Source organism: Lycium ferocissimum, unplaced genomic scaffold (assembly GCF_029784015.1).
Source record: "Lycium ferocissimum isolate CSIRO_LF1 unplaced genomic scaffold, AGI_CSIRO_Lferr_CH_V1 ctg2710, whole genome shotgun sequence".
Taxonomy (NCBI): Eukaryota; Viridiplantae; Streptophyta; class Magnoliopsida; order Solanales; family Solanaceae; genus Lycium; species Lycium ferocissimum.
The window spans coordinates 102,187-126,792 of NW_026723366.1; the positions used below are offsets into that span (position 1 = coordinate 102,187).

General features: G+C 34.1%; 2 protein-coding genes and 2 long non-coding RNA genes across 8 annotated transcripts; all 4 read left to right on the forward strand.

Moving 5' to 3' along the window:
- The first annotated feature begins 232 nt into the window (after positions 1-232).
- On the forward strand, positions 233-3,740 carry LOC132043678 (uncharacterized). The gene is given in 5 exon segments (XM_059434141.1): positions 233-542; positions 544-988; positions 1,875-2,099; positions 2,296-2,679; positions 2,792-3,740. Coding segments are annotated over 5 exon segments (1,674 nt in total). The 5' UTR covers positions 233-399; the 3' UTR covers positions 3,269-3,740.
- A 2,857-nt stretch (positions 3,741-6,597) lies between these two features.
- LOC132043688 (putative F-box/kelch-repeat protein At1g20940) lies at positions 6,598-9,212 on the forward strand. The gene is made up of 2 exons (XM_059434154.1): positions 6,598-8,188; positions 8,842-9,212. Exons 1-2 carry the CDS (start codon positions 6,952-6,954, stop codon positions 8,919-8,921), a joined length of 1,317 nt encoding a protein of 438 aa, XP_059290137.1. The 5' UTR covers positions 6,598-6,951; the 3' UTR covers positions 8,922-9,212.
- A 5,622-nt stretch (positions 9,213-14,834) lies between these two features.
- Positions 14,835-17,034, forward strand: LOC132043689 (uncharacterized). The gene is made up of 3 exons (XR_009411908.1): positions 14,835-14,909; positions 16,302-16,352; positions 16,438-17,034. It is a non-coding gene; the product is annotated as an uncharacterized LOC132043689 (long non-coding RNA).
- A 1,042-nt stretch (positions 17,035-18,076) lies between these two features.
- On the forward strand, positions 18,077-22,640 carry LOC132043677 (uncharacterized). Of its 5 annotated transcripts, none has more exons than XR_009411905.1 (4): positions 18,077-20,123; positions 20,574-20,936; positions 21,306-21,386; positions 22,152-22,640. It is a non-coding gene; the product is annotated as an uncharacterized LOC132043677 (long non-coding RNA). The 5 variants fall into 5 exon arrangements; XR_009411904.1 differs by having other exon boundaries at positions 20,574-20,735; XR_009411903.1 differs by having other exon boundaries at positions 20,574-20,687.
- Positions 22,641-24,606: the final 1,966 nt, after the last annotated feature.

Genomic DNA, 24,606 nt, shown 5'->3' on the forward strand with positions numbered 1-24,606 from the left:
ACTTTTAAGACAATAGTTAGAAAATAACACTGGTCAGAAGAGTCATTTGATACCCATGCAGAGAAAAACACTCACGAAATAGTGGTCAAATTCAATGGTCAAAATGTATTCTTTTCACTTCAAAATAACCTCATCTCTAAATACTCACAGAAATGTATTTGCAAATATTCTTCTTAAAATCATATCCTAAGACCCAAAAAAATAATAATTCAAAACATAGTAAGCTTATAGGAGAAGTCTTCTTTTTTTTTTCTTTTTCTTTTAGCAATTAAAGAAAAACAAAACTATTCACACGAACGGCGCCGCTTAAGTTCCCGCCTAAGTGTTTTCAGAACTCATCGCCACCATTGGAACAAACGCAGTAAACCCCCAAACCACTTCCCTCTCCGCCGGAAAAAAATGCTTATATCCATAGTAGAAAGATCCTTATTCAAAGACAAAAACAGCGGCACTAAAATCATCAAACACCGCTTCTTAGGGTTCTTAATCTGGCAAGCACTTCAATCCACATCCATCTTCTTCTTTACCAAAACCCTACTTCTTTCTCTTCACTCAAACCCCTTTCAAACCCTCATTTCTCACTCTCCTCTCTTTCCTAACTTTCCACTTCTCCCTCCTCCTATTCTCCACTTCCCTTTTCATCGTCTCTTCTCCTCAACCTCAACACGCTGCTTCACCTTTAGAACTTTTCCTCAGTACTGCTAAGCTAATACTCGTTCCCATTTCTAACACACAGCCGTTATTGTCCACTGATTTTCGGGCCCGAGCTAGGGCTTCGATTAGTTTCGTGCTGTTTGTGGCTGTTTGTGCTGTATCAGGGTCTTTGTCTGTGATTAGCTTGTGTTGGAGCTGTCATGTTTTTGATCAATTGAAGCCGAGAAGGTTGGTTATTGGGAAATTAGGGTTTTGGGGTTTGCAGATTGGATTGTTTTATGGAGTGCATTATGTGTATAAGAAGCGCTGGGTTTTGCAGTTCCCAATCATACAGGTATAAAAGTGGATGATTTATATCGATTTTACTACTCTGTGATTGCATAATGTAAGATTTGTATAGGAAGTGTCGTGAATTGTGATCTTCGATATGCTTTTCTTTTTGAATTGACTCTTAACTGATTGATTTCCTAGTTTTAGCTTTTTAAACTCAAATCAGTTTGGTTTCTGCTAATTGGAAACGAGAGTGTGAACCCATATGTGTAAAATTTGCTTGCACTTTGGTTCCTTATCACGTTCTTAAAATAGACTAGAGAAGTTATTAGTCTGGTAGAAAAATGTAAAAACAGTAGTCAGTAGTTCATATACAAACAATTTATATGGCATATTATTTTTGTAATTGCTTGGTTTGCTTCATCTATAGACTCATCTTGTTAATTGGGGCATTGATCCAAGAGAGAACTAAATCCTTACATTCTCTATCAATTTCTGTTATTTGATGCGGAAGTGGTGGAACTGAATTATTTTGTCATGTGATGTCAGTCCTTTCAGAATTACTGTGTTCATGATACGTTAATGTTTTTTTTTTTTCCCGCTTGATTTAATTATTTATAGTATCAAAGAATAAGCGTTGTTTTATACACAGTTTTTTGGGGGCGTTAAGTTAGTATTTCTTTTGGCAAGGGGATACTTAGTTCTTGCGTGTCTGTTATTCTGTATGAAAGCACCCAATTGTCTATGCTTACTGGAACTGTTAGTTGAGAGTTTTCAACTCCATTTGTGGTTTCTCTCATTGCTATGATTCTAACAATTTGACTTTTCTTTGGTTACTTCCAGTCTCATTAAATATCCACTTCCCATCATGTAACATTTAGTTTGATGTAGTGACTAGTGGTATTTTTTTCGGCAATCAGAGACACTGACACAAAGTTCCTTGTCAACAGCGTCCTCCCTTTTTCAGCTTTAAGATGGGGTTACCTTTAGCTATTGGGAAAGCTCTAAAGCTTTCCGCTGCCGGTTATGTGTTTTCAGCTCTCCTTGCGTTTGTTCTACCTTATGAGTTTAAGGGTCAACTTCCAGTAGGAAACTTTATCACTGAGCAAATACTCTTCTATATTGGAAGTTTTGTGGTGATTCTTTGCTGGGAATTATGTCATCATTTACACCAGGTCAGTCTCTCTCTCTCTCTCTCTCTAGCACACCCCCCCCCCCCCCCCCCCCCCCCCCACACACACACACACACACACACACACAAAAAAAAAAGGTTAGGCTCTCATTAGATGTATATGTTGAAGCTGGTTATTCTTCTAAGTAGCATCTGGAAATAGCATAAATACCAAAAGCGATGTTACTTTGACTATTTAGGTGTTACACACAAAGCGGTCTGTTTTTGCTCCTCCAAAAGGTTCTGCAGCTGCTGAAACAAATCCAAGTGAACCTCTTCTTGCCGCATTGGAGGAGAGCACACCCAAATCTCTTTTGCAGTATCTTGCATACCTTGACCTTTGTATGGTATGCGAAGGTAATGTTGACCCTTGGCGCCGAGCTGCCTTCTTTGAGGAAAGTGGTGAGACTTACAAAAGAGTCATTTCTGTGTGCTTGACCCCTGTTGAACAATTCACAAGAAATCTGAGTGAAGTTTTGGAAAGCTCTCCAGTTGATAACTCCTTGCAACTGTCTCATCAGTTGCGTTCTCCAAATGAACAGCTTGCCGATTCAAAGGTTTACGAATCATTTGATGACTTTCAGGTAAATCACTATTTTTAAGCACAGTGATTGATAGCATTCTTTAATATATGCAACTGAGACTATACCACTTATTTCAAATGAAATGCTAAACAGAGATTTAAACTGGATGCAGCTACTAGCTTGGTGTGCCCGCATTGTGGCTTCACTAACTGTGCATTCACACAAGGAGGATAGATTTGGCGTTGCTCAACTTTCAGGGAGCAATGCTGCTGTTATCTCAACATTGCTATCCAGTTTATTAGCTGTTGAAGCTCTGATGGGCAAGAAAACCAACTTACATTCGTCAAATACTTTAATGGATCCTGCTGGTATTAAGTGGGCTGCATTAAACTCAGGAAGGAGAGATTCAGCAGCAGGCTTTGCAGGAAAAAGAAAAGGAGCCCCTTTTTATGCAAAAGCATATTCAATGGCTGATATCCTGAGGACTTCCATCTACGGTATTGTCTCCGCTTTTTACGATGAGATGTCGCATAGTGCCAAGGCAGGACTACTTGAGAAAGATTGGATCATCAGTAGTAAGCCACTATATGGAACTCGGGAGCTCCTTTCGCAGAAGTTGCGACTGTTCCTGGACTTCCAAGCTAGCTAGGGCGGCTTGTACTGCGTGGATGTTGATTTTGAAGAGGTGGTTGTTGTGTTTCCAGGGGGAATGTTTGCTCAAAGAAGATTGATACCTCAGTCCTCGTGTGAGAAATGGTGCGAGAAAGAAAAGATTATAAGCTTATACCAGGTCCATCTGGTGGATGATGTCTGGCATCCGCATTCAGATCTTGACAATTCTCTCCTTTTTTTTTTTTTTGGTAGGTAAAAGATTGGGTGGTGGGTTAAATTTACGGATAATTGTCATCTTTGTGCATTAATTGAGGTATGTTATAAGTTTGAATTTCTACCTTTTGGAATCACTTACACATCTGCAACTTGCTCATGTGCATATCTTCTGAAGTATTTGAGAGCAGTACAAGCACTAAAACATCTGTAAGCATTAAAAACATTTTTTGAAGAGATTTCTGCCTCTAATGCATATGTGAAATTGATGTTGCTCATGAGGTTTTTATTGTTGATCGCTGGATGTATAAGTTAAAAACACCAATGCTGTGTATATATGTTTCTTTTGCGCAGGAAGCTGTCTGGATGACACTCGGAGAGAATTTTCTGATTTTTTTTTTTTTTTTTTGGGAAATTAGTTGTTTCCTTGTGTGTTCTTCCCCCACATCATACCTACTGTGATATGCTGGGTACTATGGACCACAAGATGCTCTTGTAGGTATGGAACACAAACAAGGTTCTACCCAAGGAAGTATGGAACAACAGTGTCAATGGTTAATCAAAGCTGCTATGGATAAGGCCTACCCAATGCACAAACTGAATCGACAATGGGCACAACTGTGTGAGACAGTTAAAAAGATGAGGCACAGAACAATCACTAAGGTTGTGACTTGGAACTTGCCTTGTAGTGGCTGGATTAAAATCAACACAGATGGAAGCTTCTTGAGAGGAAATGGGAAAGCAGGCATTGGTGACATAGCTAGGGATTGCTCTGGAAACATGCTTTTTGCTTTTGCTGCACCAGCTCATTGCCGAGATCATAATGTAGCTGAAGCATTCGGTGCATTTTTTGCTGTGCAATGGTGCAAGAACAGTAGGTATCAACATTGCATTATCGAAATGGATTCTATGCTTATTGTGGATATGCTGAAGAACAAGACCTTTACAAATCTCAACCTGAAGACCATTGTAGAGGATATTCTCATAAAAAAAAAGACCATTGTAGAGGATATAACTGATTTGACTGACAATACTGATATTACTTTCTCACACTGCTATAGAGAAGCCAACAGGGTGGCTGATTACCTAGCTAAACTTGCCACAACCTTGACTGAACAAGAAGTCTATAGCAATTTTGAACAGTTGCCTACTGGTGCTAAAGGATCATTTCTTCTGGACAAGAGGCAGGTCCCTAACATTAGGATAAAGTAGGACAAAGCCAATTTTTTTGTTAGCCAATTGTATAGCCTGTATCTCCAGAGGAAAGTTCTGCATTTAGTGTAAACTTTCCCTTGATGATTGCATTGCAATCTGTGATGTGTACATGGGGTTTTGGTCTAAGTTCCCCCCCGGCTTTTGTGTTATCCTTACATAAATAAATACATCACCACCAGGATCCAACCTGGTAAATTAAAAAAAAAAAAAGCATTTGTGAGTGGTTTGTAAGTGGAAGTGAAGTTCTTTATAGATATTCAATGAACGCTCTCAGACTACAACTCAAAAAAATGATCTTTGTTCCCTTCTTGGCAAGTGATGACAATAAGGGACAAATGGCAAAGATCATTGAGAAAAGGTTGTAGCGTAAACATTTCGCACTTGATCTAATTGTCGAGAACTTAGATTGCACTGTATATATGGATAACTGATGGGACACCCAGGATTGTCCAAGTCCTGGAACTAAAGTTACCCGGTACTCGTACTGATGGGAGGTAACTGGTATCCCCCAAACACCACTGTTATAAAAAAAAATCATGTCATTAATCGTTAAAGATGGGTGAACTACAGAAAGAAACCGTGAATTTGACACAATAACCCGAACAATACTACTCTAGCCTTATTCATCAGATGATGTATGAAATTGAAGGAGTTTTGCTTCAAAAACCATCTTCCCAAAAGTGATGATGGCAACAAATACATAAATTTGGTTGCAAAATAAATAATTAAATTTAGTATGACAATCTTGTCGAGTTATTCTTAATGTTTTTTAATTTTTTTTTTTTTTTTTGGTTTATTAGTAAGCATTCTGGAAAAGAGAGGATGATAGGAAATGTCATCATCTGAGGCTAAACAATGCAGCTGCAAATGCTTTCAAAACAAAAAGCTAAAATTCTCTTAATTAATCACATTTTGTAGATGTTAAAAACTCATCCATTCAATCTTTTTCTCATCTCATACTTGAGTTGAGATCATAGGCACAACAGTAACTACAAAATTCACATTTGCATCTCAAACTTGATTTACAGATAAGGTTATTGCATTTGTCCAGATAGGTTTTTGCCAATCTTATTTTTCCTGTTTGTATAGGTTTCTCATTCTGAATAAATAAACTAACAAAAGAAGACGAATGAATTTTTATAAAGCAGCTTCTTTCTTTGGTCAACCTTTGGTTTATCCCCTGCTGCAAAGCTCACTATTTTCTACTGTTCCACCATTACTTTCTTTTTTAATATGTTGTAACATCATTATGTTGGATAGTTAGCACTGATCAAAGACAGATTTCTGGTAACGGAAAACAGACGAAGACGATTGAAGCCATATATAGACAACAATACTTTTCAATGCAATGCTTCACTATGCTCTGTCAGGACTTGAAAATTTTACCATAATGGAAATTGTAAAGACCAAAAGAAGTGTTTGTCTGCAGCAAAACAAGAAACTTTCTTGATTCCTTTTTCCAAAGCAAACTAGCACACTCATTAATTACTATTAATCTTGAGTTTAGATATAGTCTTTACTATGAAACAAATGTTTATTCGATTCAATAAAGATTTCTATTAAACGAGTTGTTTTGTTGGTGTGTCCCTTTATTAATATAGTGGATAATTTGGTGCATAAAGTTTAGTTTGTGCACAGAAGATCCAATACAGCTTGAGTATACCAAGGTATGATTGTCGTAATACAAGATTTTTTTTCTTCGTCGGATTATACTTTTAATCTTGATATAATAATTTTGACCAATATAAATTACTTTACAACCAATGTGGTTGTTCCTATTTCATTTTTTTCTTCCAAGCCCTTCTTAGAAAGCACTCACTAAGTTACTTACGGAATCTTAAATCTCTCTCGACGCCGAGAATTCTTTATGTGTCCACTATTCAGGTTGATTAGAGAGGTCTGGCATGTTCTCCCCCACCTTTTAGCCTTCTGGACCTCTGAAAAAAGAAAAGTTGAAATCAAAAAGGAAGAAGAGAAATTAGGTCATCTTTTCCCAGAGAGGCCGCCTTCTCTCAAGCCATCAGTCTTCTACTTCTAGTCGGCTGCTCTATTACGGGGTTCCCTCTTTCCTTGGCTCTGCTCGCTTGTCTACGCTCCGGCCCAGCAAGTAATAATTGTTGTTTTGATTTCTTAGTGGGTAAGATTCATTAAGAATCAACATATCTAGTTCATTGATTGTTCATACGGATCTTCCGAATCACTTTGGAGATTTCCCCTCTAAAGGATTTTTTTTTTTTTTTTTTTTTTTTAAAGACCAACAAAAACAGTGACTCGTTTTAAGTTAAACATATTATGTCTTCCTTTCTAGTCTCCGAAAAAATTAAAACAGAACGAATTGAGGGCATGAGAAACGGCAACGGAGCAGAGGAACACAACAACACATTAGTGAGTACGGAAGTGAAGGATGATATAATTCGGGAGATCACCTCCCGCTTGCCCTTGAAGTATGCAGTTCAATGTAAAGTTTTAAACAAGGATTTTAATAGATGCATTTCTGATCCTGGGTTTTCCCAATCTTTGCTCCAACATGAAATGGATTGTTCTACACAACTCATCTTTACATCAAATGTTTTATTCAAATATTTTCACAAAATATCCTTAAACCCAATCCCAATCACTCATGGTGCGACGACTTTGCCCTATGACGTTGAACTTTTAGCCTCATGCAAGGGTCTAATTCTCTTTGACTTTGATGAAATTATGGTTTACTGTGTTTTCAATCCGATAACTGGAGCTCACCGATTAATACCGTACCCCGAGCCTACAACTTTTATGATGATTGGTGAACCAGGCCTAGCTGTTTATTATCCTAGTTCAGATCACTATAAATTGGTAACCATCAGTAAGATGGCTGATCCCAATTTGGTTTACAAATTTCACGTACTTTCATCAGTGCGATCTGGCTCGTGGCGTGAAATCCCACTGAGAAGCAATACTTTCAGTGATTTGGCCGTCGGTAGTCGACCTGTTTACTGGCGCGGTTCTCTGTATTGGCTCAGAAGTGACGGTAGTGTTATAACTTTTGATACAAATAGAGAAGAGGCTATAATTCTTGACCGTCCGGAATTTATTGATGATTTTGGTATCATCTACGGTAAAATTTTGACAGGTCGTGATATATGGTTAGGAGTGGCTCAAGGTTCACTTACACTTGTTTGCATATTCAAGAAGTCCATTGTCATTGCTGCTTATGAGGATGCAAGCAGCAGTTGGAACGTTTCCCACCCTCTGGACAACTTCCTTCCGTGTCCGGACGGCTTTATTAATGGCTTTCCAGTCATGATTGACAGCAAACAAGTGTTTTTCGCAGTAAAAGGTCCCCTGTCAATTTATCATGATCTTTACGAGTATGATACTGAGATCAATTGGGTTAGGAAAGCTGCAGGGTTGGGCCTAGTTGATTATCCCCTGCATTCCTTCCAACCAACATTAGCCAGCGTTCACGCGACACCCTCGGAAATTGTAAACAGTCATCATTTCTCATATATCACAGCAAAGATAGATCAGATCAGAAGATATATTACCGAAGGTACCAGTTAGTTTCAGTTCAATTTTATTTTGTTAGTTCTTGTGATGTCTTAACTGAGACTGAAGGTCATGATTAGCTATTCCTTTCAAAACTATTGTCTTCTATTTTCAAAACATTTTCTCCAGTATCACCTCAACTGAGAAAATCCGGAGTTTCATAGAGATATTCTGTGCCTTCTTTGTGGTGTCAAGATTTTTGACTTCAGACATGTGAGTTATAGCTTACAACTAGGTTGAATTAGAAAATGGTCACAAGACAAATACAAAAGTGAACAAATTTAAAGTCTTTTTGTTATCAGCCTTCCAGTTTCAGTTCCAATTTAATGACTTGTGTCACCTCCTTCTGCAGAAAGACTGGCTTTCATATTAACAACTTATAAAATGCTTTTAGAAAGTGATATTATTTGAAATATCCAGTAGAATTTAGTCCAATTCTTCCATTACAAACTTTAATTTATTACTACTTGGAAGAAGTAACAACCACATGATACTCATAAACCGACTACATGAATACGAATTTTCACATTACTGCCAAATTTTCACGTGATATATATACACATGTCATAGAGGCGTTTTCTAGATTTTATCTTTTTACTTGAAACAAGTTTTAGTCACTTCTAATCGTTCTCAAATTTTGTATATAACCTTGTCCAGGTGTTTCCACAGTAGAAGAAGAAGACGACGAAAGTTCTTCAGAATCAGAAGAAGAAGAATCAGATGAAGAAATATTGTAATAGACGTGGCTTCTGCCCATCACTATCTTCACCATGATTATTTTCTGTTCTCGTGATGACTTAATTTGTGAGTATTCTTTAGAAAATTGCTATTCCAGTGAGATAAGGTTGAAATGAACAATAAATATAGCTACCCAGACTCTGAAGTCATTGACAACTCTTTGAGAAATGAAGGATGATGACTATTACATACGGGGCTTAGTCAATGTTTTATTTATTCATTAGATGTTGAATTAAATGGCAGAGGTTTCTTCAAGAGCCATCTCTTCACCTTTCTGCCTTGAAAAATAATTTTTCAAAAGTGATGATGGCAACGAATAACAGGACCACCCTATTTCTTTGTTCCTACTTAAATTCAGCTCACTCAATGACGAACAAATATTTGTTGTAGCTTCTAAGTGTTAAAAATCTATTCTCAATAGGAACAAATAAGTTTTGCTTTATGATGGCAGTGTTGTGCTAGTTTGCACGCGCACCTCGATTATTACACCAGATACATGGTAACATGAAAAGAAATCACTCACTAGCATTTTTGTTTCTGCATGAATTTGGATTATTACACCAGAAAATATAGTTCTAAAACTTGTCTAACCATGTCTTATGAATAAACAAATAAAAGCTACTGCTTGCATAACATGTCTCTGCTTATTCTTAATCATATTTTTTTAGTAAACTAAAGTTCTTGAAAAAATTTAATACGGGGCAAATGACTTCAAACCAAAAAGTAAATACTTCTCAAAAATATAGGCAGCATCAGCTGAATGGATTCAGTTCTGTTCTCATTTGTTGGCATGCCTTTGTTATCATTTGACCACTCAATGGAAAATACTCTTGTCGATTTATGAATGAATATTAAAGCGAATTATAAAATTTTGTTCTTGTCTTTTTTTATGATATCCTGATTTATAGCAAATCATTGGAGGATCATTTATATCACTTGGAGACAGTGTTTGATATCATGAAAGAACATACACTGTATGCAAAAAGGTCTAAGTGCTCTTTTGGCCAACCTAATGTAGAATACCTTGGTTATGTAATTACAATCTAACAGGAACTATTCGAGGAACCATACCTAAATACATCTCAAACTTAGTGAGCTTGGATTTACTCTACTTGGGTTACAGCCGTCTAACAGGCAGCATTTCAGATTCTGTTGGCAGCCTACAAAACTTGGGAAATCTCAGGTTGGATTCAAACTTTGACAGGGGTAATCCCTTCTTCAATAGGAAACCTCACTAAACTTTTGTATCTTTATTTTTCATATAACAAGCTAGAGGGAACCATACGTCCAACTCTAGGAAACTGTAAGCTGCAGTATATGCAGCTCTAAAAAAACAATCTGAGTGGAACCATACCCAGCAACTCATGACTCTTTCATCTCTCACACTAGTCAATGTGTCTTATAACTCCTTTACTGATGCCGATAGAGGAAATTCGAGCCGTCTTAATTCTCTTGATCTTTCCTCATGACAACTTTTCTGGTACAATGCCACCCTTCCTAAGGAAGTCCTTGGCTTTGCTGGAAATCCATATGCACGCCCATTCCTGATTTAGGAGGCTCGCAGAATCTACAGGTGTTAGATCTTTCCTCAAACAATGTTGGAACTTCATCTCAAACAACCTATGGATTTGGTCAATGGGTTTTCTTAGTCAAACAGGACAATCTTTCCATCGGAACAAGTTTATTTGAGTATTCCTACTTCATCAGATTTCTTCTCTACTTAACCGATAAAAAAACAATATAAAATGATTCTATTTGAACCTATTTTGTCATTTAACAGTTTGTTATCTTGAGAAAAAAAAACAATCTAGTGGAAATGTTCCTGTCACTGGACCATTTTCCAAGAAATTTTCCATGGTATCGAGCAAGGTTACCACTTTTCTAAAAGATCATTTTTACAATTAACAGATAAAACAATGATGATTCTAAGAACCACCAAACAGCTCTAGTTTTTGATGGAAGAATTGAAGAGAATATTGGGCAAGAACAAATTTGGAAAAGATCAGATTGAATGCTTGGTTCAGCTGAACCTTTTCCAAGAGAGTGTTTAGACTACGATGAGGTAGAGTTGGTGCACTTTTGATCAAAGACAGATCAAAAAAATGTTATGGGAGAGTTGGATTGAAGCTTCTTTTTGCCAAGGTGTGATGTACTTTTCAATGCAAAGCACTATTTCATTTTTAATGGGACTATGTTCTGTCAGGTCTTAAAATTGTTACCATAATGGAACATGTAAACACCAAATGAAATATTTGTCTACAGCAAAACTAGAAACTTTCTTGATTCATATTTCCTGAGCAAACTAGCAAAATGATTCATTACTATTAATCTTGCATTTAGATATAGTCTTTATTGTAAAACAAATGTTTATTCAATTCAATAAGGATTTGTATTCAATTATGTCCAATTTCAATTTCTTGTGTATAACTAAATTTTTACATTATAAATGTATTGAATATGACCAAATAGAAATAAGTGTAACTCACGGTTAACTTTGAGGTTGGATTTTTTTAATTTTTTATACTAGATATGTTGAATTTATTAAAAGTAAACACTTTTATATTCACGGTGCAAGAAATTAGTTTGGAGAGAAAAACATTAATGGCAAACCAACTCAAGATCAAGGTTATGGCTTTTTATCTGTAGTTCGAATGGAGACTCTAGTTCATATCGTCATTCTTGTCTTAGTTGTTTCGATAGCAATGTAAAAGAACTTGTGGCACTGTTGGCACTATAGCGTTAGGCCGAGCAAAGAAGAAAGTTTCGCTGCAGCTTCTATATCTTCTTATAATGGGTAATCAAATGTTGAATAGTTCATTTGATGGACATAAATTTTTTCTTACTATTGTGGATGATTTTAAAAATGACTTTTTTTGTTAAATTTATATTAAATCTTTTCTATACTTGTGCAATTACCAATAAGGATTGTGTTTTGGCATGAACTGAAGTAGATTTTACATCAAACCTCGTAGTTTAAACTGCCAATGCGAAACATAAACATTTATCATTACATAATGTACCAATCTCATTTGCCTATTAAGTATTGGGGGGATTGTGTTTATTACTTATCTAATAAACTATCGAAACATTAAAACAAATCAACAAAACAAATTTAAGAATATTTTTCTATTTCTGCTATTTGATAAAAACTTGCGTGTGTTTTTAGGTTATTTGAAGCAGGTTATAAGGTCTAGATATAGCACATTCCAAGGTTTTTGATAGATTTTTTGAAGAATATTTCACTCTTTTAATCCTATCTTCTTATTTTCAATAAAGAACACGTGTCCTTTTCTACCATCATCATCATACAAATTCCACCTACATAATAATCTGTTCCGTTCCAAGAGACACTAGAACCTTCCATTCCCATTCTTTCCCTAGTTTCTTCCCAATTTTCAGAAAATCAGCCATTTCTTGAAGACTATATTTTTTTTTCATTTCATGTTTTCATTGTCTCTCATTTGAACTCATTTACTAATTATGCTCTTTGTCAACTATTAACGTTAGCTACAACGTCTATGGATTCAATTCGAGCTCCATCCTGTATTATTCTTTGATTTATTGGTTGATTTCAAAGTTGGGTCGATTTTAATGAAACATTTTCACGTGGTGAAAATGACCTATTAGATGTCTTTTTGAAAGCCTTTTTCAATTAGACGTTAATAATGCGTTTACATGGGGCATCTAAGAGTATATAGAAATTTCTTCCCCCATCTCCTTCCCATGTGTGTAAACGGAAATCTATTTATGGTCTTCGTCAAGCTTCAAGAATGGAAAACCCTTTGAATTTTAATTCGTCATTCTCTTAATGATTAAGTTTTTGTTGATGCATCTGTCTCTCGATGATATCATTTTAACGAGGAAATGATAGTGCGAGCTCATTCTCTTACTCTCTCTACATACATTTTTTTATATATATACTTCAAAAGCTAAACCACATTCATCTATTACCGATCATGGGGATGCTATTCCAATCAGTGATTGTAGTTAAATTCAATTTGTTAGTCCAACAATATATCAAATCAAAGGGCTTTTTCAATTTCTTTTTTGATTCGGATTGGGTTTGATCCGGATTCGAAATCGGTTAGTGGGTTCTACATTTGATTGGAAATCGAAAAGCAAACTTCCATTTTTTTGAAGATCTTGGTTTTTAAGCTAATTGTTACTTTGAGTCTTTAGTGTTAGAGAACAATGTTGAAATTGATTTTTTCTAATGTAATTTAATTCGAGCATGAATTTCAATTTTTTTCTCGTTTTTACGGGTGGAAGAAGATGGAGTATCCAAAGAGACTGCGAGTATATAGGTTCTTGTTTGGTTACATATACTATGTTCGGGATAAATTTTGGGAAAATTGTGTTTTTGTAAATATTTTTGAAATTTTGTTTCTTTAGTTAATTTACCATACCAGCTTATAGGACAATCAGCACTATTCACGAAATTAAATCAAAACAGAAAATTTTCTATTTTTCATTCCAGCAGAAATTTTCTATTCCAGCAAACAAACTATCGGGACAATCTTTCCATCGGAACTATTTCCCTCTCTACTTTGTAAAATGATCTATATATTATTATTATTATTGTTCCTGTCATTATTATTATTATTATTATTATAAAACAATGATGATTATTATTATTTATTTGGAAAAGATCAGATTGAATGCTTTTCAGAATCCCCAAGAGATCTGGCACTGATCAAAGGCAGATCATGAAGGATTATGATTTTGAGAATTTTCTAAATGCTTGCTTCAATAAAGACACGTGTCCTTTTTCCATCATCAAATCAAAGATGGACCAAATACTTTCTTCATTGAAAGTAACTCCAACGTCTATTCAATTCTCCATCCTGTATTATTCTTTTTTATTGGTTGATTTCAAGTTGGGTGACATGCTTGAAAATATGCATCTAAGAGTGTGATAGTCTTGCAAGAATGGAAAACCCAATTCGTCATTTCCTAGGTAAGTTTGACGCATCTGTCTCTAGAATTTTCTCATCTCTTACTCTCTCTACATACTTTATATATATACTTCAAAAGCTAAACCACATTCATCTATTACCACTCAATCAGTGATTGTAGTTAAATTCAAAGAAATAATCAAATCAAACCAATTTCTTAATTGATTTACCGTGATTGTTTTCGAAGTTTTTAAGCTAATTATAGTTAGTGTTGGAATTTTTTCTAATGTAATTTAATTCGAGCATATTTCTTTTATCCAGTATCCAAAAAAGTATATAGGTTCTTGTTTGGTTACATATACTCGGGAGGAAAGATTGTGTTTTTGTTTGAAATTTACCATACCATCTTAGAGGACAATCGATTCAACTCAGGGGCCTTTAGTTGTTATCTACAGGTAATTCTCTTATTTTATATTATTATTATTATTATTATTATTATTATTATTATTATTATTATTATTATTATTATTATTATTATTATTATTATTATTATTATTTAATTTTGAAACTGCTTTGAAATTATGATTTTGGAAGTTCAATTGAATTTTTTCTTCTAATTGAAAGAATGCACATGAAGTTTATTTCAGTTCAAGAAGAAATATACGAGCATGCAGGAATCCAACTTATGTTTCTACAGGGGAATCCAACTTATGTTTATTTTTTTTTTTAAACTTCTCAATTATTGGGAGAAGCTATAGTTATCTTGGAATTTGTATGTAATGCTATTTCTTATCCATAAATGCAGCTTAGGTAGACTCAACTTATGTTTCTACAGGAGAAAAAAAAAAAAAAAGCTTATATTTAGTAGATTGTAGTTAAGAAACTGAAGAGGAAGTTCAGTTTTTCTTCTAAGGAATGCATGAGTCTATAAAGAAGTACAGGTTTGTCTTGATTCCTTTTTTTTTTTTTTTTTTAAATACCATGTTACTCTCTTCGGATGCGCGCACGAAAGAACCCGCGATAGCTTGCAAACCACACAAGAGATGTGAACTGCATTGGGCAAGCCTGGTGCGACGGGCTCTGATGGAGAAGGTTTGTTTGCACTTAACATTTGATGTCTCCCAGAAGTATAGATAAGATGGTATTGATCCACTCTTTTTATATATAAATAAATAATAGAAAAACTTGCTTCCATATATTGACCTTGTGCATACTGCATACTAGGGTTTTTAATCTTTCTATACACGATCCCTTGGAAAATTGAAATTATCCTAACATTATCAAACTAAAGAAGATCTCATGGAAACAGACGAGTTTTTCTTCACACCGGAATCCATGGTACTCAAGATGTGTCCTTTTTATTCCCTTGACTTAGTAGTCCTTTATTTCATATTATGGAATTTCGCTGAGAAATTGGTATCTGACTTTCAAACGGATTACAATTTTGCAGTGTTAAAGTAAACAACCACAGACTACTATAACTTCTGACATTAACTCTTGCCGGATCTGTTAAATGTTACAAAATGTGGTGGTGGAGCACAAACGATACTATGTGTATGTCAGTAGATACAATCTGCAATTTAGACATTTTCCTGGAAAAATTGATACTTAATAGAAAGAGAAAAAGAACAAGAAAATGATGATAAACTTGGTCATGTAGACCAGCAGTATCATTCTTATTAAATCAAATTAAAAATAAACATGGCCAAGTGTCTATACATAATACTTGAGTTCTTCTGATGTCACGATCCAAATTAAAAGATTATTGAAGTTTTAAGATCATGAAAAAGTTGGATATGGAAATAGGAAAAAAGCAAGAAAGAAGAGGTACTTGAATCTGAATATAGCATGTTCTCTATTTGTAATCCGTTAGAGAAAAATATTGAATACAATTAGCATATCCTTGTGAATGTTGAAGTAGAAGAAACTTCTTTATGGGCCAAAGAAAGAGAGGAGACTTTCTTTATGCATCTGATGAGGTTAATGGCTTTGAGAAAGTTACATTTGTAAGATGCGCAATTGTTTTGCGATCAACTGATAAAGTGATTGATTACTGAAGCACTTCAAGAGCATGGCCCTTACTTTTGTTTTCATTGCTTACAATTATTGCTTGTAAAACCTGAATTAAAAGTAGATTTAACATTAGAAAATTTTGTTTTACTTCTCTATGATATTTTTAACTATAAAAGGTAGAGAATTCTCTACTGAATTTTTTTCCTCACTTGTTGCATTTGCATCTCTGTACATAATGTGACAATTAATATTCTCAGAACGTTGCTTTTCTAACTTAATATCTGGAAGGAGCGCGTAAATTTCCCTTTTCAACTGTTTAGTTTTACTTTTTGAGATTTTGCAGATAATAAGTACCATTTTAATGCTACAATAGTTACTTGGAAATACTTAAATATGATAGCTTTATCAGTTAAGTTGCTTTCCTTTGATCTAATTTATATAATTGCAACTATGCCCTTTTTCCGTTATCAGATTACAAGATAATGTTGATGATTCTTTTCGCTCTTAAAATAATTTAATCAGGTATAATTACATAACTATTTTGCAATTCATGCCATTATTTTAGATGAGACTTCATATCTGACCTTGAGATTCTGCCATTTTTCAGATACTGCAACTACACAATTAAATAAGTGCAATCCGGCCACTAATGCGGCTAGGGTTGATATTGGCCCTACTAAAGAGCTCCGGTAAGTTACTGCTTTGTAGCTTTTCACACTTGAGCTAATCTGTAGAATACCATGAAAAGTTAATTGGTTCTCTCTTCTATCTTATTCATTGTAAAACAATATTGTTGAAGCTTCTTCCATTTTAATTTCATTGTTGTCTCAGAGTATCTGAAGCAAGTATTCAAAAATTAAGCTATTTCGAATTGGTCATTGAAATCACTTGTGGTGAGGAGCTAACATATTGCTGGATGGAAGGCCAAATCTGAATTATGCAGGTGCACAAAACCCCAATCAGTTTGCTAATCGTCTGCCCAACCTTGCAATACAAGGATGATCTTATCCTATTTCTGAATCATTTGCTCCACTTTTGTGCAAAAAAATTGGTGAACCTAGATAGAATGGGGATGGCGACTCTTACAATCAAATATATTGCATGGAGGGTTCTTTCATTATTGTAAAATAGAAGCATGTCACCGGTACTTCAACTGTACTTGGGTGCACTTTATCTCTTGTACTTTCAATCAAGCAACAAAATTCGACACCTAATGTTCTGACTTTGAAGCAGGGTGCTGAGTGAAAGATTTTTTTTTTTTTCTCTAAAATAACTAGTTATGTGAGGCCCGTGCCAAGTTTGGGTTCAAATTCAAGATATAAAAGTAGATATTTTAATTAAAGAAATATAATTTATGTTAGTACAAGTGTACAACAACAACAATCATATACTCATTGTATTTCCACAAGTGGTAATTATGTTACTAATAATTAAATTTCATATAAGTATTTTTTCAATGTATGAAAATAAAACTTTCATTTCACTCCTTTAATATTTTAACTTTCATTTTGGTGAAATTACTTACTTCAAATCAAATGCGGAGCCGGAACTTGACATGTATAAGTTATGTATTCTAATTTTCTAAAGTTATTTAGTTCTAAATAAATAATCTATACATAGTTAATGAACTTTTAAGACAAATATAGAATTTAATTTGTGCAATGAATGGAGTTGCTCTTCCCTTAATTAGGAACTTGAATATGGAAAAATCTTTGGAGGGGAACGGCTACCGAATGGGCTTATCTGATGCGAATTATCTGGATTAATCGGGTTCGAATGTGGATATAAGGTACGAATAGAAAATCGAAGAACATGAAAAATGAGGTAGGAGGTTCGATAGCTTTTGAAAAGTAGACCTTAAGAACAAAAAAAATAAATTTGACTTAAAAAAATAAAATTAGGACCTAGAAGTAATTAATTAAAAAGTTTAAAATTTTATTGAAAATTCCTGTGAGGAATCCCTTACATACATATAGTAGTAGGAGTAATAAGGAAAAACTTTATAAATGCATTTTAATTTTTCATATTAGGCTATTTATCCAAAAAATAAAAAAAAAACTTTTTATTATGTACACCCATCTAGTCTATATTTTTTAACTATTATAAAAGCACCAGTTTGAGAACGGTTCGTCGTCCGTCATGGCATTTCCGCAAATAAAATGAAAAGTGAGGGTAATTAATAAATCATTCTTCAACTCTTATTTTAACTCTACACGTGTCCATTTTGGCAGGCCTACGTGTCCTTCTTCACATTTTAAGTGTCTTTATTTTCAAAATACCCTCTTTCAATTTTTGTCCAGAATCTTCATCATCCTTCATTTCTTTGTTTTTCCAAGTTCTCTTCGGAAAATTCCCAATTTCATGGGTGGATCTCATGTTTGTCGAAAATTTTGGTATTTCTCGCCGATAAAGGCCGGAAATAAACTCCCGAAGGACGCCGCCGTTGGTGACAATAAGAAGAATACAGATATAATAATCCAATCTAATCTGTCATTTTGGTCTATTATTACTTTCTCGGCTTTTCTTTTTAGTTTCTTAGTATCTCTGGCCATTAGCTATTATTTTATTTCTAGATTTCTCCATTTACTCTTTGATTTTGGCATTTATTAAACCTATGAATTTTGCTGGGTTTGTTTATATATGGTAATGTGCTATGTTGGTTTTGAAGCACAAGTGTAGTACCTCTATATGGCTGAAGCAAGAAAGTGTTTGGTTTGGTTATCTGTTGAAGCTTAAAGAAAAAAGATTTGAGCTTTATGAATCTATCTTATTATTCTAAAGTTCAGTATTAACTATTGGTATAATTGTATGTTGAATCTCTTTTCTCCCAGCTGAGTGAAAAATGTGGTATTGAATGAGATTTTGTTTATCTTGCCAAACAGAATTGGTTTACTGAAGGAGATAAATGAAGGGCTTATTCATGATTTCAAAATGATTCATGGAATAAATTGTGAGGATGATTAAAAAGTTCTTGAACTACAAGTCTCACTGTTTGAGAGAATGCTTTATAGGACTAACTCAAAATGTATTGGACTGGCTAAGTTATTACATGAATTGTTTTAGAAAATGTTTTGAAGGAACTGTGTGTATCTTTTTTACTCTCACTTTGTGCTTCTTCTTCACCTTCTTTCTACGAAAAAACTATTTTTCTGTTTCTGGTGAGTGCCTTTGCTTCTGCCTCTTTCCTTTTTATTCCGTGTTTTCTTTTGGTTTCTTTTAAGTGTTTTTTGCTTCTGCTTTGTTTTGGGGTGTTATCAGTGGTTTTTTAGTTTCCCGCTGCAGAGAAATAGGGAAATGGTAGCTTCTTTGTAAGCACTTCCTAAATTAGTAGATTCCGCTACTTGGGCTTGCCAAACCTTGGATGGTATGTGATTTGACGCTTCCCTATCACATGCAACAGTTCTTTTGCAGCCATGGCATGGTATCCTTCTCTTTGCCCCATTAGAAATGCAGACTAAGCCTTAATATTGCAGGTCCCTCTGAACATTGTTTGGTGGAAACCCATTTTCATTTCTGTTTTATTCAGCTCATAGAAAGGCATCAATGGGAAATAGGAATTACTTATTCAGTTATGTTGGTAACACTAGGATTCTCAAGTGAGTGTTGTTTTTCTTCATAGCTGATTATTTCGTCACTATTCATTTATGAATCCAACCAAATATGTTTTGAGTCTTTGATGTTGTAAAATTCACTACTAAAGGCAGTACTACTGTACTGTGAAAAAAAACGAGGGAAAAGAAAATAAGCTTTCCTTGGGGGTGGAGAAAAGAGTCAGCACATTATATTGTGACTCTAGGCGAGGTTAGTAATAAAAGGCATTATGAAATGGCGTGTTTATGCACTTAGCGAGCTCATTTCAATTGCGAGATAATAAAAGAAGACTTTTTAATGGTATTTAACAATTGTTAATCTCCATTGTCATCTACTTTATCTTTGTTGCTCTCAAGTCAATAAAATAGGACGGGTGATTTATCAGTTCTTCATTATTTTGATATGGAATTATTTTGTTAGTGTACTAGTTGAATTTGTCTCTGCTCGACGCTGGTTGAGGCTTATCTATAATATGCTGTCCAATTTTGTTGATGCATTTCCTAATATTTGGTTGCAGGTCCCCGATTTCATCCTATGTGGTATATATAAGCTCTAGCAGTTTAATAAATATATCAAATTATAGCAAAGACTATTGGAAGGATGGAGTACAATTAATGTCCTGTTTCACGGGTATGGTCAATATGACATATTGGAGACCATTTCAGAGAAGGTTCACCAGAAGTTAGAAGAATAAAAAGCAGAGTATGATGCACTTAGACATATAGTCTTTATTAGATTTTAATAAAAGTAGTTAGCAAGGACGATCAACTTATATAATAAGAAGTTCAGCTATCCTGTTAACAAATATATCACATCTTGCTCTTGACAATAGTTTGTTATATGTGGTTATATCACATCTTGCTCTTGACAATAGTTTGTTATATGTGGTTTTCTTAAAGTTAGCTGCTTTTGGCTCAATATGATAAAGTTCTGCTGGAGGTCATTACTATTTCTGAGTACTGGCTAGACCACTAATCTGGGCTATGTTACAAGTATAGCTTATCAAGTGAGAAGGAGCTCACATTTCTCATGGATATGTAGTGATCCTGCATAAGTTATTCATCAAAAAGTTATAGGACGTCTCTTAAAACACTAATAATCTTTACAATTTCCTTTTTAACACATCTTTTGATCTACTGATCTGGGTATAAGGAAGCAATTTGAAATCCTTTTAGTTGGCCATGGTAGTTCCAGAAGAAGTGAAGATTGGGCCTAAAGTAATCAAGAAGCTGGAGATTTCATCTTTATGCAACAACACGAAGACAAGTAAGTACATTTTTGGGTGAACTCAATGGCATTGTCAGGAAAATCCAAGTATGTATATTATCAATTTCAATTTCCTCCATGCTATGCCTCCGCCCTGTTCTTTTTCTGATCTGAAAAATACTTGCTTGGCTTTGCGGTTTTGAAATGTGATGAACATTTCATATGGAGCCAAATCCTTTTGCCATTGCAAGAGATTTACTTATGCCCGCACCCAAACTGAAAAAGTCACAACAGTTTGATCATTATAAGGTAGTTTAAGCCGAAAATGTATCATCTCTTTTGTAAAAATGATTGTTATATTTCTTTGTCTCACTACATACTGAATAGTATCTAATATGTTGTAATTTTGAAGTCAAAAGAGGTAAGAAACAAATAGAAGGGAACTTTTAAAACTCTTATTCGGAAAAAAAAGGGAACTTTTAAAATTCAGCTTTCTATATTTAGAGTTTTTGAGATTGACAAAGGGAATATTGGTTCTTTTGAACATTAGTGATGACTTAAGTGATAAAGAGAGAGACAATTTAGAAGAAGAAGCTAATGATTCTTCTATAACTGAGTGTTCTTTTGTGGAAGAAGGTGAATACACTGTTTTAATTGAGTTCATTATTCCATCCACAGTTTGGTAGCAGACATGAGAAAAGAAAGATAACCAAGTCAACTTTTTGTCAAGGGCCAAGTTCATAAGCATATAATTCCTTCGTAAGTATCTATTATTTCATTCCTAGAAGTGTCTCATAAAGCTTAGTTTTGCTTCTTATATATTGCCAAAAGATTCTGCTAAACTTATAAACTTCTCCAGGACATAAGTAGAAACATGAATAATTGGCCATATTATTTTTCCTATAGGATGAATATCTTATCATCTATATTTGTACATTGAATGACAACCGTTCTCACTAAGCATGGTTATACCGACAATGTATAGCTGTATTTACAATTAACCCAAGTGTCCACTGAAAGACAGATATGTTCTATTACTCATTTAAGTTACTGAGTACTATGTTTCACGGGCTGGCAAAAGTTGTACTACGACTTGGTTGATGCAGCTGTTTAATAAATTGTTGATAAAATATATTGGACGCTTTCTTGGATGATTATCTAAACCATCTTTCCCCTTGAAAACACTACATGTATACACTTCAATGGACAATTTTCTAGCCCCTCCTTTGTCCCTCTTCAGATAGTAAACCATAGACCATCTATGGTCCATTAATCCTACAAGGGTTCTGCAAACAAAAACATGAAATAGAGATTTATAGAGAAACTGTGATTATTGTTTTGAAGTTGAAGTGTGATTCTTTGCCTATCCATGCTACCAAGAGAATTCTTTTCATCTTTTCCTAATTGGTGCTTCCAGTATTAAACGAATAGTGTTAATAAATTTTACTACATTTTAGAGCGGACTTAAGGTACCTTTATATTTGACATTTGCTTGACAGGTAGCTATTTTTTTTTTTTTGTAAGACATGGAGGAAATGTGGTTGCTGAGGACAAGAAAGGATGAAGGTTGCTTGAACAAGCTTCATATTAGCCTTGGCTCGGCATTAGTTGATAATGAGAAGGCATTAATGCTGGTAAAATAATGCCGGATGTAAAACTACCTTTGATGTCATTAGCCAATTGATATATTCAAGGCTTATTCTGTAAATGGTTGATGTGAGGTGTTCTCAAATTTGTGAAGTTGGCGACCAAGTGCCCAAACGTCAAATAGGAATGAGCAACTCCAATCAGTTTTCTTGAAGATGTCTGCTCCTGATGTCTCTTTAGTTCCTTGGTAATTTTTATAGGCTGGTTAGAGTTAGACTAACTTTGAGATATATTCTATGAATTTCCTTTATGGGATAAGAGCTCTTCCAAATTTAGCTTAGAGTTAGGATTGGAGAGGTGACCTAAGTCAACTTCTTAAGACATTCTTTGATGGTAGTATTGGCATAGATGATTCTTGCGTCCCTTGTACTCCACGTGTCCATCTTTGCTTTTGTAGGAAAAAATTTACATTTTAGTAAAGTTGGTTTCTCCCATATTTATATTCTATCAAAAAAAAAAATAAACGACACAAACAAACAATATTGTCGGGCACAAGCCCGTGCCTTGCACGGGCATACACCATCTAGTATTATATATAAATGGGAAAGGAGGACGAACACTGCTGCAAAAGTTGTTGTGCAACACAAAATGGTACGAATAGGGGTATTATGGTAAATGTTTATGGATAAATTGGTTGAACTTTATTCATTTCCATGAAAACACGTGTAAGTACTTTGAAACATGTGTCTTGTCAATATCTATTATCTTTTATATTATATATAAGTGTTAAAGATACGTATGCACTTCAATTTTAATTCTCCGTATATTTTTATTTGTTCACTTTTGACTTTTTACGTTCTTGCTGAATATTTATTCTCTTCTCATGTATATACATATGCGTTTCAATTTTAATTCTCCGATATATTTATTTTCTCCGTGCACTTTTACTTGTTCACTTTTGACTTTTCACGTTCTTTAAGAATTAATAAATGAAGTACTTTCTCCGTTCTATATTACTTGGCCAAATTACTAAGAATATATGTCCAAATTACTTATTCATTTATAAAATTAAGATAAAATTAATTAAATATTTTCCATCTTACCTTTAGTAATAAATGTTCTTGAAAATAGTCAATTTTGATTAGAATATATTTATTGGAGAGAAATAGGGGTAAGATAGTAAAACAAGGGGCGTGCAAAAGGGAAAGTAGGCAAGTAATATGGAACAAAAGAAATATATATTTTATCATAATATTCATATTTATTGGTGTATAATCTCAATAGCCTTGAAAAATGATTTGAAAATGAGTAATTAATGTGAAGGGTAAAATTAATAATAAGAAGAAAAATTCCTTTCTCTTGATATGTCTTTTCTTTCCTTATACTTGCTTAATGTTCTCCTTAGACTTATTAGATAATACTTTTTTCCAGTTCTCTTCATCATTTCAGCTGGTGTTGCAACTTTCAGGTCTGTTCCTCTCTCGCTTTTTGTTCCACGTTACTTTGTATATGGTCTTTGTAATTCGATATAATCAGTTAATCTGTTGTACCCGTTTTTTTTCGTTGTCAATACTTTAAACGTGAAGAGAGGACGAACAATAACTATGCAAATTTGTACCAAAAGTAATATAAATTGTACACTTTAATCAACTATTTTTTTATTCCACTTGGACATATGTCATAGTACTGAGTATTTATTCTCTTCTAATGTATACACTTATGTACTTCAATTTTAATTCTCCTACACATATTTATTACCTCCGTGGACTTTTACTTGTCCACTTTTGACTTTTCACGTTCTTTAAGAATTAATAAATGAAGTATATATTTTATCATAATATCCATATTTATCGGTGTATAGTCTCAATAGCCTTAGAAAATGATTTGAAAATGAGTAATTAATGTGAAGGGTAAAATAAGAAGAAGAAGAAGAAATTCTCCTTAGACTTATTAGATGATACTTTTTTCCAGTTCTCTTCATCATTTCAGCTGGTGTTGCAACTTTCAGGTCTGTTCCTCTCTCGCTTTTTGTTCCACGTTACTTTGTATATGGTCTTTGTAATTCGATATAATCAGTTAATCTGTTGTATTTTTTTCGTTGTCAATACTTTAAACGTGAAGAGAGGACCAATAATAACTATGCAAATTTGTACCAAAAGTAATATAAATTGTACACTTTAATCAACTATTTTTTTATCCCACTTGGACATATGTCATAGTACTGAGTATTTATTCTCTTCTAATGTATACACGTATGTACTTCAATTTTAATTCTCCTACACATATTTATTCCCTCCGTGGATTTTTACTTGTCCACTTTTGACTTTTCACGTTCTTTAAGAATTAATAAATGAAGTATATATTTTATCATAATATCCATATTTATCGGTGT

Bases quoted from the DNA above. Each gene is read 5' to 3' on its own strand.
- LOC132043688 (XM_059434154.1), top strand. From the start codon at position 6,952: ATGTCTTCCTTTCTAGTCTCCGAAAAAATTAAAACAGAACGAATTGAG. The intron at 8,189-8,841 runs GTACCAGTTAGT...AACCTTGTCCAG, and splicing joins CAGAAGATATATTACCGAAG to GTGTTTCCACAGTAGAAGAA.